The 13,853-nt window shown below is 43.9% G+C and overlaps 1 protein-coding gene across 1 annotated transcript in view; it reads right to left on the reverse strand.

Annotated features, from left to right (window-relative positions):
* Positions 1-13,081, reverse strand: part of LOC307077711 (AP-1 complex subunit mu-1) — a 27,139-nt gene extending 14,058 nt beyond the window's left edge. Inside the window, exons 1-10 of the mRNA XM_079739168.1 lie at positions 12,953-13,081; positions 10,081-10,237; positions 9,381-9,448; positions 8,567-8,697; positions 8,056-8,203; positions 7,458-7,584; positions 6,964-7,106; positions 6,779-6,850; positions 5,963-6,121; positions 5,446-5,571 (exon numbers count right to left, since the gene is read on the reverse strand). Coding sequence (XP_079595294.1) covers positions 5,446-5,571; positions 5,963-6,121; positions 6,779-6,850; positions 6,964-7,106; positions 7,458-7,584; positions 8,056-8,203; positions 8,567-8,697; positions 9,381-9,448; positions 10,081-10,237; positions 12,953-12,994 — 1,173 coding nt within the window. The 5' untranslated portion in view covers positions 12,995-13,081. The remainder of the gene's footprint in view (positions 1-5,445; positions 5,572-5,962; positions 6,122-6,778; positions 6,851-6,963; positions 7,107-7,457; positions 7,585-8,055; positions 8,204-8,566; positions 8,698-9,380; positions 9,449-10,080; positions 10,238-12,952) is intronic.
* Between the last annotated feature and the right edge of the window lie 772 nt (positions 13,082-13,853).

Genomic DNA, 13,853 nt, shown 5'->3' on the forward strand with positions numbered 1-13,853 from the left:
GTGTGTGTGTTGTTGCGGTCTGTATTTACGGATTCAACCATGGGGGTCTCAGTGCAAGTCGTATTTAGTCGATGTGTACGTCTCTGTGGTGAAATTGGTGTGTGTGCGTGTGTGTGTACGAGAGAGAGAGAGAGGGTAAAAACACAGTGTGGTTCTGGAAGGGGCCTTGAGGGATGGTTGAGTGGTGGGGGGGGGGGGTCTTGCCTCAGGCCACATAATAGCTCCCCATTCCTCGCTAGCTCCCTGTAATAGCAGGGCCACAAGTGGAGCAGCTAACGCTAGTGTCTTTAATGATGTATCCATTGATGGTTTCGGTGGAGCTATTCTGGGCCGGCTGCGGCTCTGCGGCTACCCCCGCCACCCGACTCCTCTTGTCTCCTGCCTAAACAAGGTGCCATTACCCCAGGGTTGAGCCAAAGCGAGTGAGTGAACGTGGCCCCTGTTAGAAGTGGATATCCTGGGTTTGGCAAACAGCGCTCAATGATGGAAACCGATTGGTTAATTGAAGGACGCAGATTTGACCTGTTGGTTTAAGCCTCATGTGGAGGGTCTAATTCATGAGAGCGCTGCAATGTATTTTTAACTAAAATGCAGAAGATCAAGACAATGGTTGTCTTGTTTTCATTTGTCCCAGTCCAGAGGTGAAAACTGTGTGTAGAGCGGAGGAAAGGGGAGATGTTAGCCACGGAGCTTAGTCCGAGTTCAACGTTTTGTGCGCCTGGTTTGGTGCTCCCAGCCAACACAGCTGCTAACGTCTAACCTTGCAAACCGATATGCCTGTTTCTCAGTAGTGATGTCATACTCAATCCCACTCAGGCACACATGGGACCAGAACTGGGACCCAGCGATTCCCCAAGTGAAAGGGAAAGTCACGTTCCGTCCCCCCTGGCCTACAGATCGACAAGTTTATCACGGCCTGGCCTGGTTGAATGCTCAGCATTAAAAATATAGGTTATTTTTTTTTTACGAGTTATCTGGAAATCCTGAGCTGCATTTTTTTACATTTCTGAGCAAGCCTTGAGGATAAAACCTAGAATCAGGAAGTAATTAGAAACGGCAGGTGTTGTCTCAAAATGAAATCACAAACATGCCGCAAGGCCTGTAATTAATTTGTGGTGCTTTTTATGTGTCAGTGTGCTCCGAAAAGATCTCTGATAGAACAATACAAATACATCAATACCCACATTTAGTTAAGGCAATCATGTGGCCTTTATAACTGCTTGGAAGCAGCTGCTGGGTTGTCAACAGCAACATCTGCTGTTGTGTAATCCATATACACCAGAGATCTTGGGCGGATGCTGAACGGTTGCACAGGTACGCTGTCACAAGGGGCCAGGCCACTTCAAGAGGCCCTGTTGTCTGGCAGACGCAGTTTAGTGACTCAATGCACAGCCAATTCAGGTGTAGCAATCAGCGTGCACAGCATTAAAGACTGCTGCCTGACAATCCCATACAGTCCCCTGTTGAGCCTGTACCAGAGTTAATTTCAATCTGATACTTAATAGTATCTGATATGTAGGCCTTCACAGTGTATCTGTGGATACCTATTGATACCTATTGTTATTTTGTATTTCTTTCAGTTCATGCACGGAAACACCATAATCATTATACCCTGGTTATTTATACTAGTGCAGTGCCAGTTCAAAATGTGCTCTTTCAAATCGGGCCCGTTGGAACATGCCCGTATGGAACGGGCCGAGCATTTGGAAAAGGTCGAAGGCTGGGCCTTTTGTGTTGCTGCTTGCAACTTTCTCAAGAAATCAATTTTATGGGCCTTCGGCAATACATCGGCCAAATGTCAAGTTGATCGACTGAATGGTTGTCAAGAAAATCAAAGGACAGACAGACAGACAGACAGATAGATAGATAGATAGACAGATAGACAGACAGGGACTCCGCTAATTAAGTAAGATGATAGCATATTAACACGGCAAGTTAGAAACTGCTCACAAAACCACACAATTGGCCTCCAGGACTTGGTAATGACTCATTGTCAATACATTTCAAACTGTAGTAAATGCACAAGTTGTAAATCAATGATTTGTTATGTGACTTGATAAAAGAAAAATTGGTGATGAAAGACATACATGTAATTGGTGCTGATCTTTGGGTTTGTGCAGGAGTACAGGGAAAATAATCTGAGCTGCAGTATTGGAGACCACAGTTGGAAGAAAGAAACCTGCCCCTGCCTGAGCACTTCAACTCTGTATTTATGTGCTTGACAGCAACGCCCCCTTGTGTCAGCACAATCCAACTACTATTAAACTCTGCATGCTGTTGAGGCCATCACAATATAGGATATACACTCCCACTACTCACCCTCTTTTATCACAAGTGGTCAGTAACACACTTTGAAGTAACAAGAATATATCTATCTTAAATATGGAATAATGGGAAAATTTGTTCTATTGGCTTTTATTGTGGAGAAAATACAATTGTGTTAATTTGAAAGATTACACAGTAGTGCTTTCAAGCGATTAAAATATTTAATTGCGATTAATCGCATTAATGTCATAGTTAACTAAATATCCCTTGATTTCGTGCTTCTAGCCTTTTAGTGAGATCAGAGAGTGTTGAGAAGGACAGTTATAAAATATATTTGGTAAGATGGATATAATAAGAGACCCGCAGTGAATTCATAGGCCTACCGTAAAACTTCAATAGCCCAGGCTTTTATTTGTTTCAATCACTGAACTTTCGAACAAAACTCTTGCTCAGCAAAGATGGGAAATACGATAACATTTATTATTTAAACCAGTATGAATATTCCTACCGTACGTAGGCCTATACACATTACCCGGCTATCGAATAACGCCTACACACACACACACACACACACACACACACACACACACACACACACACACACACACACACACACACACACACACACACACACACACACACACACACACGGTGGCGGAGTGGTAATCGGGAGAGTCGGGAGAATTCCCGATGGGCCGTTAACGTTTCGGGGCTGTCGAGCTAATTACTGCGGGATAACAATATTGCGTTTCTAAAAGTTCCTTGCAGCATCGTCCGGCAGCCTGAGCTGTGCGCCCTCGGCCTCTCACTCACTCAACAGACGCAACACTCACAAACTGTCAACGTCGCAACCAAGTCAATTTTGTCTAGAGGGGAGGAACTGAGCGGCCCCTCCCGAAGTGGTACAGCCCAGGTGGGCCTTGAACTGCGATTGGTCAGAAAGACGTAACAGCTTATGTTGTCATTACAACATTGAACTCTTGTGCAGGCACACAAACACACACTTTTAAGGAGTTTTTCACCCGCTCCGTATCCTTGCCCCAACAACTTTGTGCGGCGTGCTTGTTGCTTTGTTTCTGGTCTAGCTAGATCCGGTATGGTGTTGTAGTTTTTCTAACGTGAAGAGTTGTTGCTAGACAGCAGGTGAAAAAACTACGTTTGCCAAGCCGAAAGAGCGTTAATCGCACGATAAAAAAATTAACGCTGTTAAAATTGGTTTGCGTTAACGCCATTAATAACGCGTTAAACTGACAGCACTTAACTCCATTAAAATTGTACGTGTAACAGGTATGATTTTTAGGAAGAAAGCGTATTGGTGGGCTTGAGTCTTCCCATTAAAAGGAAACCCAAACACCCTTGTTTGACCGAGTTTAACTCATAGAGGGCAGTTTGACTTCATATTCACAACTCTTATGCTGCATCTTTTAACTTTGTGCATTCAAGTCAAGATTGGGATTTGGACCGAGATCAAGCTATAGCACTACTTTGTACCACTACATCACTAAGAAATATGTTGGTTTAGAGTTGGGTTTTCCTTCAAGCAACATGTTTGCCAAGATCAGCTTCCTCAAGGTGTAGGGCAGGGGTCGGCAAATGGCGGCCCGTGGGCCATAACTGGCCCGCCAGACATAATATCTGGCCCGCCAGATTATTCTGAAGTTCTATGAATTTTTTATTTTTTTTTAGAATATTGAATATCTATAACTGTTACCTTAAATGTAAAGGGCCGGATACAGTGAACTTTTTTTTTCTTTCACAACCTTTTTTGAATTTAGTTGTATCAAATCCTGCTACTACTCCCGAAAGGTTAGAGACACACTCGTCACGGTCACCTGTAAGCTGCGAGGGGCTGAGCGGGAGTTATTGGAAACTTTGCAATATTAAATGAAATGGAAACCCCCTCTATAGGCCTATATACAACAACCATAGCTACCCGACATTACATATTTTTGTGTGATATTGCACGTAGAGAAAGGCAGGAGCTGTTGACAAAAGTACACAAAAGATTTAAGACGCCAAGCTCTGAGACTTTGCTGTAGAGTAGAGTCTCTGATGAGGCCACTTCGCCTACAGCTCTTCTAACGGTGAGTAGGCTAGGAACGGAGGTTTATGTGTGTGCGCAGTCAGTCAGCACCCACCATGGTGTGTATATGTGCGTGTGCGTGTGTGCACGCAGTCAATCAGTACCCGCCGTGGTGTGTGTGTGTGTGTGTGTGCAGTCAGTCAGCAACCGCCGTGGTGTGTGTGTGTGTGTGTGTGTGTGTGTGTGTGTGTGTGTGTGTGTTGTTCTGTGTGAAGTGTTTTAAGAGTGGTTGGCTGCTTTTTTAGGTGCACACTACTGCCCTCTCTCCAGCATAAGGCCTTTCTACACTGCCCAGCCGGTTCGGTGGAGGCTTGGCACGCCCAGCGATTTCACCGTCTTCTTTCAAGTTTCCTGTGTAAAACTGAGGGGGTAAAATCCCCCGGTCGTCATGGCGCGGGCTTTCTTGGTTCACTGGAGAAGGCGGGGCTGCGCACGGAGTCTAGACCTCTTTAGAATAATTTGCATATTCCCGACTGTTTTTATTTTTTTATGAATGAAGACACCCGCATGCAAGAATGAGTTAATGTCTGAGTGTAGGCTACAAACGCGATTAACTATTTACAAGTGCAAAAACGCCAACATATTGTTTCTTTTGCTGACCACTTTTGGGTTAGGGACGGGTTAGGGTTTTTTATCCCGACAAAAGCCTCGTAAGGACAGTTCTCTGCGTCTCTCTCGTAGATCTAACCATCTTTCAACGTCTTTGTTTAATATGACTGCATCCCCTTCTCTCACATGATCAGCAGCTTGCGAATTTCACTTTCTCTCCAGTTAGAACTGCTCATGATGATATAACTGCGTTGTCTCTGTGGAGACAGTGCAGCAACACCTCTACCCAACGTGATCAGGCATGACATTTACGTGATTAGGGCATACACTTGTTTATGTGTACGTCTTTAAAGAGTCATCTAGTGCTTGGTAGGCATATGACTAAGCCAGCTGACGGGCTTGCGTCGCAGTTCCAGATGAGCTTTCATTAATCAATTCCTTGAACTAGCCTTTGATAATGTTCTGGCCCGCCATCTACTGGCTGGAAAAATATTGGCCCGAGGCCAAACGTAGTTACCGACTACTGGTGTAGGGTGTAGGTGCATTACCTGGATACCAGAGGTGGTGAAGTAGGGGATCTCAAACTTGACACTGATGGGGGGCTTCCCTTCCTTGTCCTCAGCCTCTACACTGGGCAGGCCAAAGTGGGCTCTCATCAGGTACTCCTTACCACCCTGTTGCATTGAAAGAATAAAATAATAAATTAAAATTGAATCAATAAACACTTACGAATCGTCCACATCCTCTTATCTCTTTACGCCAGTAACTGCCTAAATATTTAATCTAGGGAGGTGATATCAAATAAAACTCTAATTTGACTCATATAAAGAACAGTTTTGTACATTTACAACTACAACAGAAAAACACTAGTTACCCACCACTCCACTTACATTTAAATTAAAGTGAATAGGCAGACATCATGGTTCTCCTATACCCATGTGTTTAACACAGTCCATGGCCGGCCCCTTCCACAGCTTTATCTGCTGTCCCTTAAGACCCTCGATAGAGGAACCGGCCCTCGTTTCACGTCACTGCGTCATACGGTCCTATTGAGCCCAGACGTACCGGGAAGGACTTGATGGACCAGATGATCTCGCTGTTCTCTGGGATCCACTTGACGCTGCCCACGGTGGTCTTGAACTTGGGTGAGTCGGCGTCCGTGGGCACTGGGATGTGGATCTCCACGTTGTTGGCGGTGGAGCGCCTCTTGAACTGGCTCTTGGCCTGTCCAGGTGGACCAAACAGGGTGAGGACCAGGGAGAAAGTGAAGAGCAAATACATTGGAAGATGGGCTTTCTATTAGTTGTTCTCGTCCTGAAGCTGTAGATGTGTGTAGCTGCAAACAGATGCCTCAGCTGATTAAGGTGTGATCTCAGAAAGTATTTTTGTATTGGATTTGCGCCATACCGGTCAAAGCAAATGTATCATGTGCTCATGTTTCCCAAAAGGGATATATATTTTATGCAAAACAAATTGTAGCTGTATGTTAAGGTATAGATCATATAGATTGTTCAAAAGTTGAGGTACACACAGTTGAAGATGTGTTTATTATTTATCTATCTTTCTACAGTATATATATATATACATATATATATATATATATATATATATATATATATATATATATATATATATATATATATATGTTCTATTCCTTTACGGCTTCCTCTATGGCTAGAAAATGTGGAATCGTTTTTCGTAGAATTGAGTGGTACAAAGGCAAAGATGGACAAAGAGACAGATGGTAACCGGAGGAGCAGAGTGAATGAGAAATGAGAGAAAGACAGGAGGTAAAAGGGAGAACAAACCCCAGGTACTCCTGCCGTGACGTGGTACAACTCACGATCTTCAGTGCGCACAGGGAAAGGCATGACGGCTCACCTTGATCATATACTCAATTCTGCTGTGCGAGTGCTTTTCTATCACGGACTCAATCCAGATCAGTGGCTTCACCTGGAAACAAAAACACTTGATATATGAGCGACTCTGACGCTGAACCACCAGATCACATTACCGCTAACATGCCACAGAGAGTCGTTGAAATGGCCACGTGTGTGTTGACATACGTGGGTGTTGAGACGGTAGGACATCAGCTCAAACTCCCCGTCGGGGGGGATGAAGGAGATGGTGCGGTCGTTCTCGAAGCGCGACAGACGGACACACTGGTGGAACTTGACGTCTTCCAGCTCCACAGATTTACTCTTCCCACCTGGAGGAAGAGGAAGAGAGTCAGGAAGTCGTAGTCAGAAGGGAGCGAGAGAGAATGGAGCAATCGGTGGAGAAAGCGGGTAAGAAGCAAGACAATAAGTAATGCATACAAAGTTAAAAGAGAGAGTAAGGTTTAAGTGGGGGGACAGAGTAATAAAGGTACAGTACAATATAAAAACCCATATTTAAAATTTCTGAGGGCAAATTAAATATTGGCGGTAACCAAACAGGGAGCATTTCCTTTAATCTACACAAATGCATTGAGGATAGTTCAAGACACTCTCATTGTGTATCAGATCAGCAACTCACTATCGCCCACTATTGGAGGCTGTGCTACATAGCAGTCACTCACGTCCAGTGTTTTCAAACAGGACCTTGTCGTTGAGGCCCAGCCGGAGCTCTGGCATGCCGGACAGAAACACGCGCATCTTGATGGAGCCCACGATCTCGCTGCGCAGCACGTTGCCGTTGGCACTCACCTATGCGGAAGACAACAGGTCGTGGTGAGCATGTGTATCAGCCCTGTGGCTGGCAATTCCACCTATTTTCTTTTGTAATGACTGATTATTATTACACAGCTGTTACAGACTGACAGACATTACAAAAAAGGGCTGGCTTAGTCTTCCTATGCTAAAATGATGATCAAGCTTATTAAAATGTTATGCCCTTTTGTTTTACTGACATTATTATCTGTTCAGTTCCTGTCATAGCTACTATAACATGGTCTATGGAAATTGTACTCTCTGAGTTCTGACGTTGCTCTTCCTGTCACCACACAACAGTTAAAAGTTATATGTTTTTATTATACCATTTTTAGAGGCGTATCGCAGGATTAACACACCAGACCAACACACACAACACATTTACAGACCCATAGTTAGTGTCATGAGTTTGTCCTATGATGACCCCATCCATAAAAAGGGAGGCAAAATGAGTTGATTTGCTCTTACCAGCAGGTTTACTGATTCAATGACGTCCAGGAACACTTCATTCTTCCTGTATTTAATCCCTTCGGAGCGCCAGGATACAGCGTTGGTGACGGTGGCGGGGGGCCGGGGCCCTCCCGTCTCTAGCTTGTGGCCCTCCTGTGTAATGTATCTAAATAGATGCAGAGAAATACTCAAACTTTATATCGCCAACGTTTTATCATCAACATGTCATTCTCAAGTGTGTTCCTTCATTTCCCATCTGCGATAAATAAAGTACTTTCTTATCTTAGACTGAATATCAACATGCTTGTTTCATGATAAAATACATTTTGCTTGGAAGACTTATGTATAGATTTTTCTTTCATTCAATGTAGATGTTTCTGCAATGATTATAGCATCAGAGAAGACTTCAAATGGTGTGATACCATTCTGACGGAACAGAATGACAACAAAACAATAGAGATCTTTTTTAGACAAAATTCAAAATTCATGCAGGTAGATATTAAATGTGTGGATGTCTTTTTCATCGTACTCTTGCAGAATCTTGCTGTCTGTGGTTTGAGGGTAACCAAAGTCCATGAGCTCGTCCATGAGCTCATAAATGATAACAAAGTTGTCTCGGATGCTCTCCTCCTCCAACTCCTTGAAGTACTCTGAGAACACCTTTGGGTGAGTACAAGAAGTGTGATGAGGGCAAGACATTAAAAGACAAATACAGATCTAGGTGAATAAACCATTGTAGCCATTTCAACTGGCTTCCTTAAAACATCTGTTACCAATCTTATTTTGTCAAAAGGACAATGGAAATAGCACTTTGTCTTTGTGATAACGGCACTTGTATGGCGATTCGCTATTATTTTGTACACAAACTCTGTGTGTGCTCTACATCAGGGCTCTTACGAAGAATCTGTCGTTTTGACAAATTGTATTGGTAACAGAGAGCGACCAACAGTTATAGTGAAACCAGGAGAGACGGTTACGATGGTTCAATTTCCCAGATCGGTATTATTTACAGTTATTATTGCTGCCTTCAAATGCTGTTAAAAGAGATGTTTTTCTTACTTGGATAGCAATACCATTTAGTAAGCCCTGACTTAAGCCCTGTTTCTATTGCTCATATTTGGCTTTATTATTTAAACCGATCCAGATGAATAAAACTTTATTATGAACGTAATTTGTTTTATTATGTAATGGCAACCAGAAGTATTTATTAAGATTGACTTAATGACCGGTTCTACCCACTTTCTGTTGTCGTTCTGCATACAAGTTCATATCCCCCTGTTGTCTTGTTGCTAATGGAAGCTATAATCCTGTCATAGCTTATTTGTGGTGCAGTAAAGCCTTACCTGGATGAGTTTATAGAGGAAAGAGAAGACCAAAGATACACAGGAGTTCTTCTTAGAGGTTGCAACAACTGAACACACACTGGGTTAAGGGCAAACGTGTTTCATATGGATAGGCTGGACAATCCATATCAAACATTAATGATGCCAGAAAGTCTTCCTCCCTCTCCTCGGAATAATTTATCTTATTAAAATGCTTCTTTATAAAAGAAAAGGTCGGGTGCTATATAAAGGGAAAGTAAGACATTATCATCACTTTATTGTACGTGTTTTACCAAACATAAATAAACATTCAGAAAACTGATCTCATAAAATGTCATCAAACTTGCAAAAAAAATAGTGAAATATTAAAACTGATTTCACAGTGCTATGAAAGATCAACTGACAACCTGAATGGTTTCAACACTATGTGTGTTATTGTGTGTATGATACTAGTTGTCAAATGTAATGTAAATTAATGTCTGATACTGAATCACCTGATTCCACAATGTGTCTTTATATCTAGCACCATTAGGATTTTCAAATTTACCTTTTTCTATAATTAATATATTAACTTACTATCAGGGTAAAAGGGACATTTAGCTGTACTCCACATAATTAAAAAATGTCTCTGCTAAGATATTCAACAGATAATGATCTCTGAGAAGCAATCCAACATGCTACAGGATGGACTGTAGCATGCAGAATATGGAGTAAAGGATACGGTAAAGGTTGTTGTGTTTGATCCACATGAATCGCACTGCGCCGTGAGCAAGAATGGGGGACAGGATGCCCTCTTCCTCCTTGTCCATGAGGATGGGCATGAAGTGCTCCACCTCCGACATGTCCACATCACCCCGGTAGTTACGGCAGATCAGCACCTGGCGCACACGGGTCATCATGAACTGGGATAACACTGTAGCTGACCGTTATTGTAGCTGCCTACTTTTAAACCACATTGACATGCAGTGATAAATATGACATCATTGGGCAAGACATCCTTATTCAATAAAGACATTTGACCATACTCTGTTAATACGCTCAATCTATGCTACAATATAGACATAATGCGTAGCATAAAACTGCCACTACATTGAAAGTAAACATCATGTACTGTAGCGCCGGAGACACCTGGAGGTTCTGTGTGGACTATCGTCACTTGAACGATGTAACCAGAAAGGACTCTTACCCCTTGCCCCGCATAGATGACGCCTTGAACAAAGTCGCAGGGTCACAGCGGTTCAGCTCACTATACCTGCGGAGCGGCTACTGGCAGGTGGAGCTGGCACCAGATGCAAGAACCAAGATGGCTTTCACCATCAGCCAAAGGCTCTGGCAGTTCAGGCTGATGCCCTTTTGTCTCTGCAACACTCCCGCCACGTTCAAGAGACTTATGGAGAGGGTTCTGGCTCACATTCACAGAAAACAGTGCGTGGTCTACCTCGATGACCTTCCGGTCCATGCCAGGACTTCGAGCTGGCCCTGGAGAATCTCCGCCTGCCAAGCCATTCGGGGTGCAGGCCTGCTGCAGCGTGAGACCAGGTTCCTGGGCCATGTGGTGGGGCCAGAAGGCGTGGCTATGGACCCTGCCATGGTGGAGGCGGTAAGGAAGTGGCCCATCCCCCGAAATGTCAGTGAGGTGCTCAGCTTCCTAGGGCTAGCCTCATACTATTGACGGTTCGTCCGTGACTTTGCATCAATTGCCAGCCCCCTACACCATCTCACTGCCAAGGGTAGGGAGTTCAGCTGGCAGGACAACTGTGCAGCCGCCTTTGCCCAGCTCCGTGCTGCTCTAACAACCGCACCCATCCTGGCCCTTCCTGACCCTGGCCGAAGCTTCATAGTGGACACTGATGCCAGTGTGGGACTGGGGTCAGTCCTGTCGCACGAGGGAGCAGGGGGTGAGAGGGTGGTGGCTTACTACAGTTGCTCCTTGTCTCGCCCCGAGCACAACTACTGCGTCACCCGAAATGAGCTCCTGGCAGTGGCTGAGGCGTACAAACACTTTCACCCCTACCTCTATGGCCAGCGGTTCCTTCTACGTACGGACCATGCTTCCCTGACCTGGTTGCTCAGCTTTGAGGAGCCTGAGGGTCAGGTGGCCCGGTGGATCGAGGCCCTGCATGACTACGATTTTGAGGTCCAACACCAAGCTGGGAGTCTGCACAGCAATGCAGATGCCCTGTCCCGATGCCCCTGTGAGGACTGCAGACACTGCGAACGAGCGACACTGCCAAGAGGAGCGAGATGGAGCTACTCTCCAGATAGGTGCCACAGACAGGTCGGCCAGGTGAAGGTTGGCTGACTGCAATGGAAGACCAGGAGTGGAAGGCAGCACAGGACAGTGACCCCACACTGGCCAGGGTGGGACAGTGGGTTGACAACCAGGCACCAGCAAGCTGTCTCTGCCACTGATCTCTCCAAGATACCGAGCTTCGAGTACCTGCGGGACATTCAGGAGGGTGTGGGTCTACAATCCAACCCGGAAAAAGGGTGTCTCTCCCAAACTGACCAGCCAGTGGGTGGGGCCCTGTGAGGTGCTGGAACAACTTTCCAATGTTGTGTATCGGGTGAAGATGTGTGCCGTGGGTTGGTAGTGGTGTTACACAGAGACCACTTGGCACCATACCGCCCCCTGTCGGCCATACTTTCCGACACACCCAGCTCGGCTCCACTCACACCGACGCGTCCTACGACTCAAACAGACAGTGGGGGGTTGGGGCATGCGACCCCACGGGCTCACAGGTGGCGGCGGAAGCCTCCCCGGCGCTATAAGGACTTTGTTTTTGGCTGAGGACAGGCGACGTGCTGGTGGGGTCAATGTAGCTCCAGGGCTATGTTTGTCTGTTGTATTGTTTATGCCACTGCTATTGGTTGCTGATGTGTTCAAGCAAGCTTTGCTTTAAGAGGTTTGAGAGTCCAAAGACGGTTAGTGATTTCGGTTAGTCAATGTCAGGTTCTTGGTTAAGTTATGTCAATGTGTACTCTTCTAGCGATACAATAAAGTCACTAAAAGAATATCACTCCTCTGCTTTTGACATTTGCCACAGTACTTAGTATGTAGGCCTACCACTAGGCATGAATGTTACTTACATTAGGTCCACTATTCCCAGAGAAACAAACCTAACACACCATTCAAAACTAGCGTTAGATTTTTAACAAATGCAAAACAAATGTCGATAGATGTATATAGACAATTATTAAAAACTTCTCAATATATTCCACACGTTTTCCAATTTCATGTGCTGATTTAAGATGTGCATGAGTGTCATTAACCAAACCGAACGAATCAAAATATGATATATATAATGCCGTATTTATTACCTCAAACCGAAAGGACAACAGTGAATGATGCTGAACAGCCTAGATTCATTGACATGCTGTATTTCACTTGCCAGATAAGTCCAGACCTTGCCTTTTTTGAGTGGATGAGTTACAGTTTAGTTCTCAGGTTGTTGTGAGGTCTTGACACATTGTCGTTTTATTTTAGCCTGTACTAATGCAATACATCCTAAAATGAAATGTTCGATGTAAATCAGTCTTGAAACGATAACGCTAGCTCTGGTCGAGATTTAATCAAACACATATCTCCTTACCTTGCCTTTCAGGTCGAGGATGTAAACTGCGCTGGCAGACATTCTGATCCACAACGAGCGTTGGATTCGTGAATAAATGTGTTTGTTAAAAACCCGTTTTTTAAATTAAGATATAACGGTACTGGGAGCATCCACCTACTGATAGGTGTTCCTGTGTTGGATAAGCCGGTTGTCTACGTCACGAAAAGGAAATCAAGATGCGCTTACTTCCGGGTATGTTCCTCTGCGCTTCCGGAATCTCCTTTGGTACCAGAAAGACTGGTACAGCCTCCCAAACAAATTATAAATTCAGATTGATAGTGTTATAAATGATCAATAATGATACTCATTGACATTGATACATCAATACTTATATTGCCATGTTTATTCATATATATGTAAATGGACTAGATGCCTATATGAGTTGTAAGTCAGGCTCAGAGATATTCTCCGACAAAATATGGGTTTTCATATTAAAAACCATAATTGTAATTTTCTATATCAATGCATCATATTTGCATTACTTTTTTAATTAATGAGTTATCAAATCTTCTAGGCTTTGTATGCCTATTCATGTATTCACATTCAGCTTAATCTCATACCCTATTATGTCCAACTGTTATATTCCCCACTACACACAAATATTAATCTCCAATATTAAATAGTAAGTATCCGACAGTCAGCTAAGTAGAACATACTTAGAAGTAGTCAATCCCAAATTTGCAAATAGTCTAAGAAGGTTTGAAAGGTTTTCTGCATTGCTTAGTCATTAAAATTAATGGTATATTTTATGTAAATCTGTATTATAAACTACCTGGAACAACGCATCCCTGCATTCAAAGTAGGCCAACTCAATGCTTCCATCCTTTGGTTATAATATACAATTTTAGATGAGAATGAAAAAGCCATGCACATTGTTTTT

This window comes from Pollachius pollachius (genome assembly GCF_949987615.1).
Source record: "Pollachius pollachius genome assembly, chromosome: 7".
NCBI classification, from domain to species: Eukaryota; Metazoa; Chordata; class Actinopteri; order Gadiformes; family Gadidae; genus Pollachius; species Pollachius pollachius.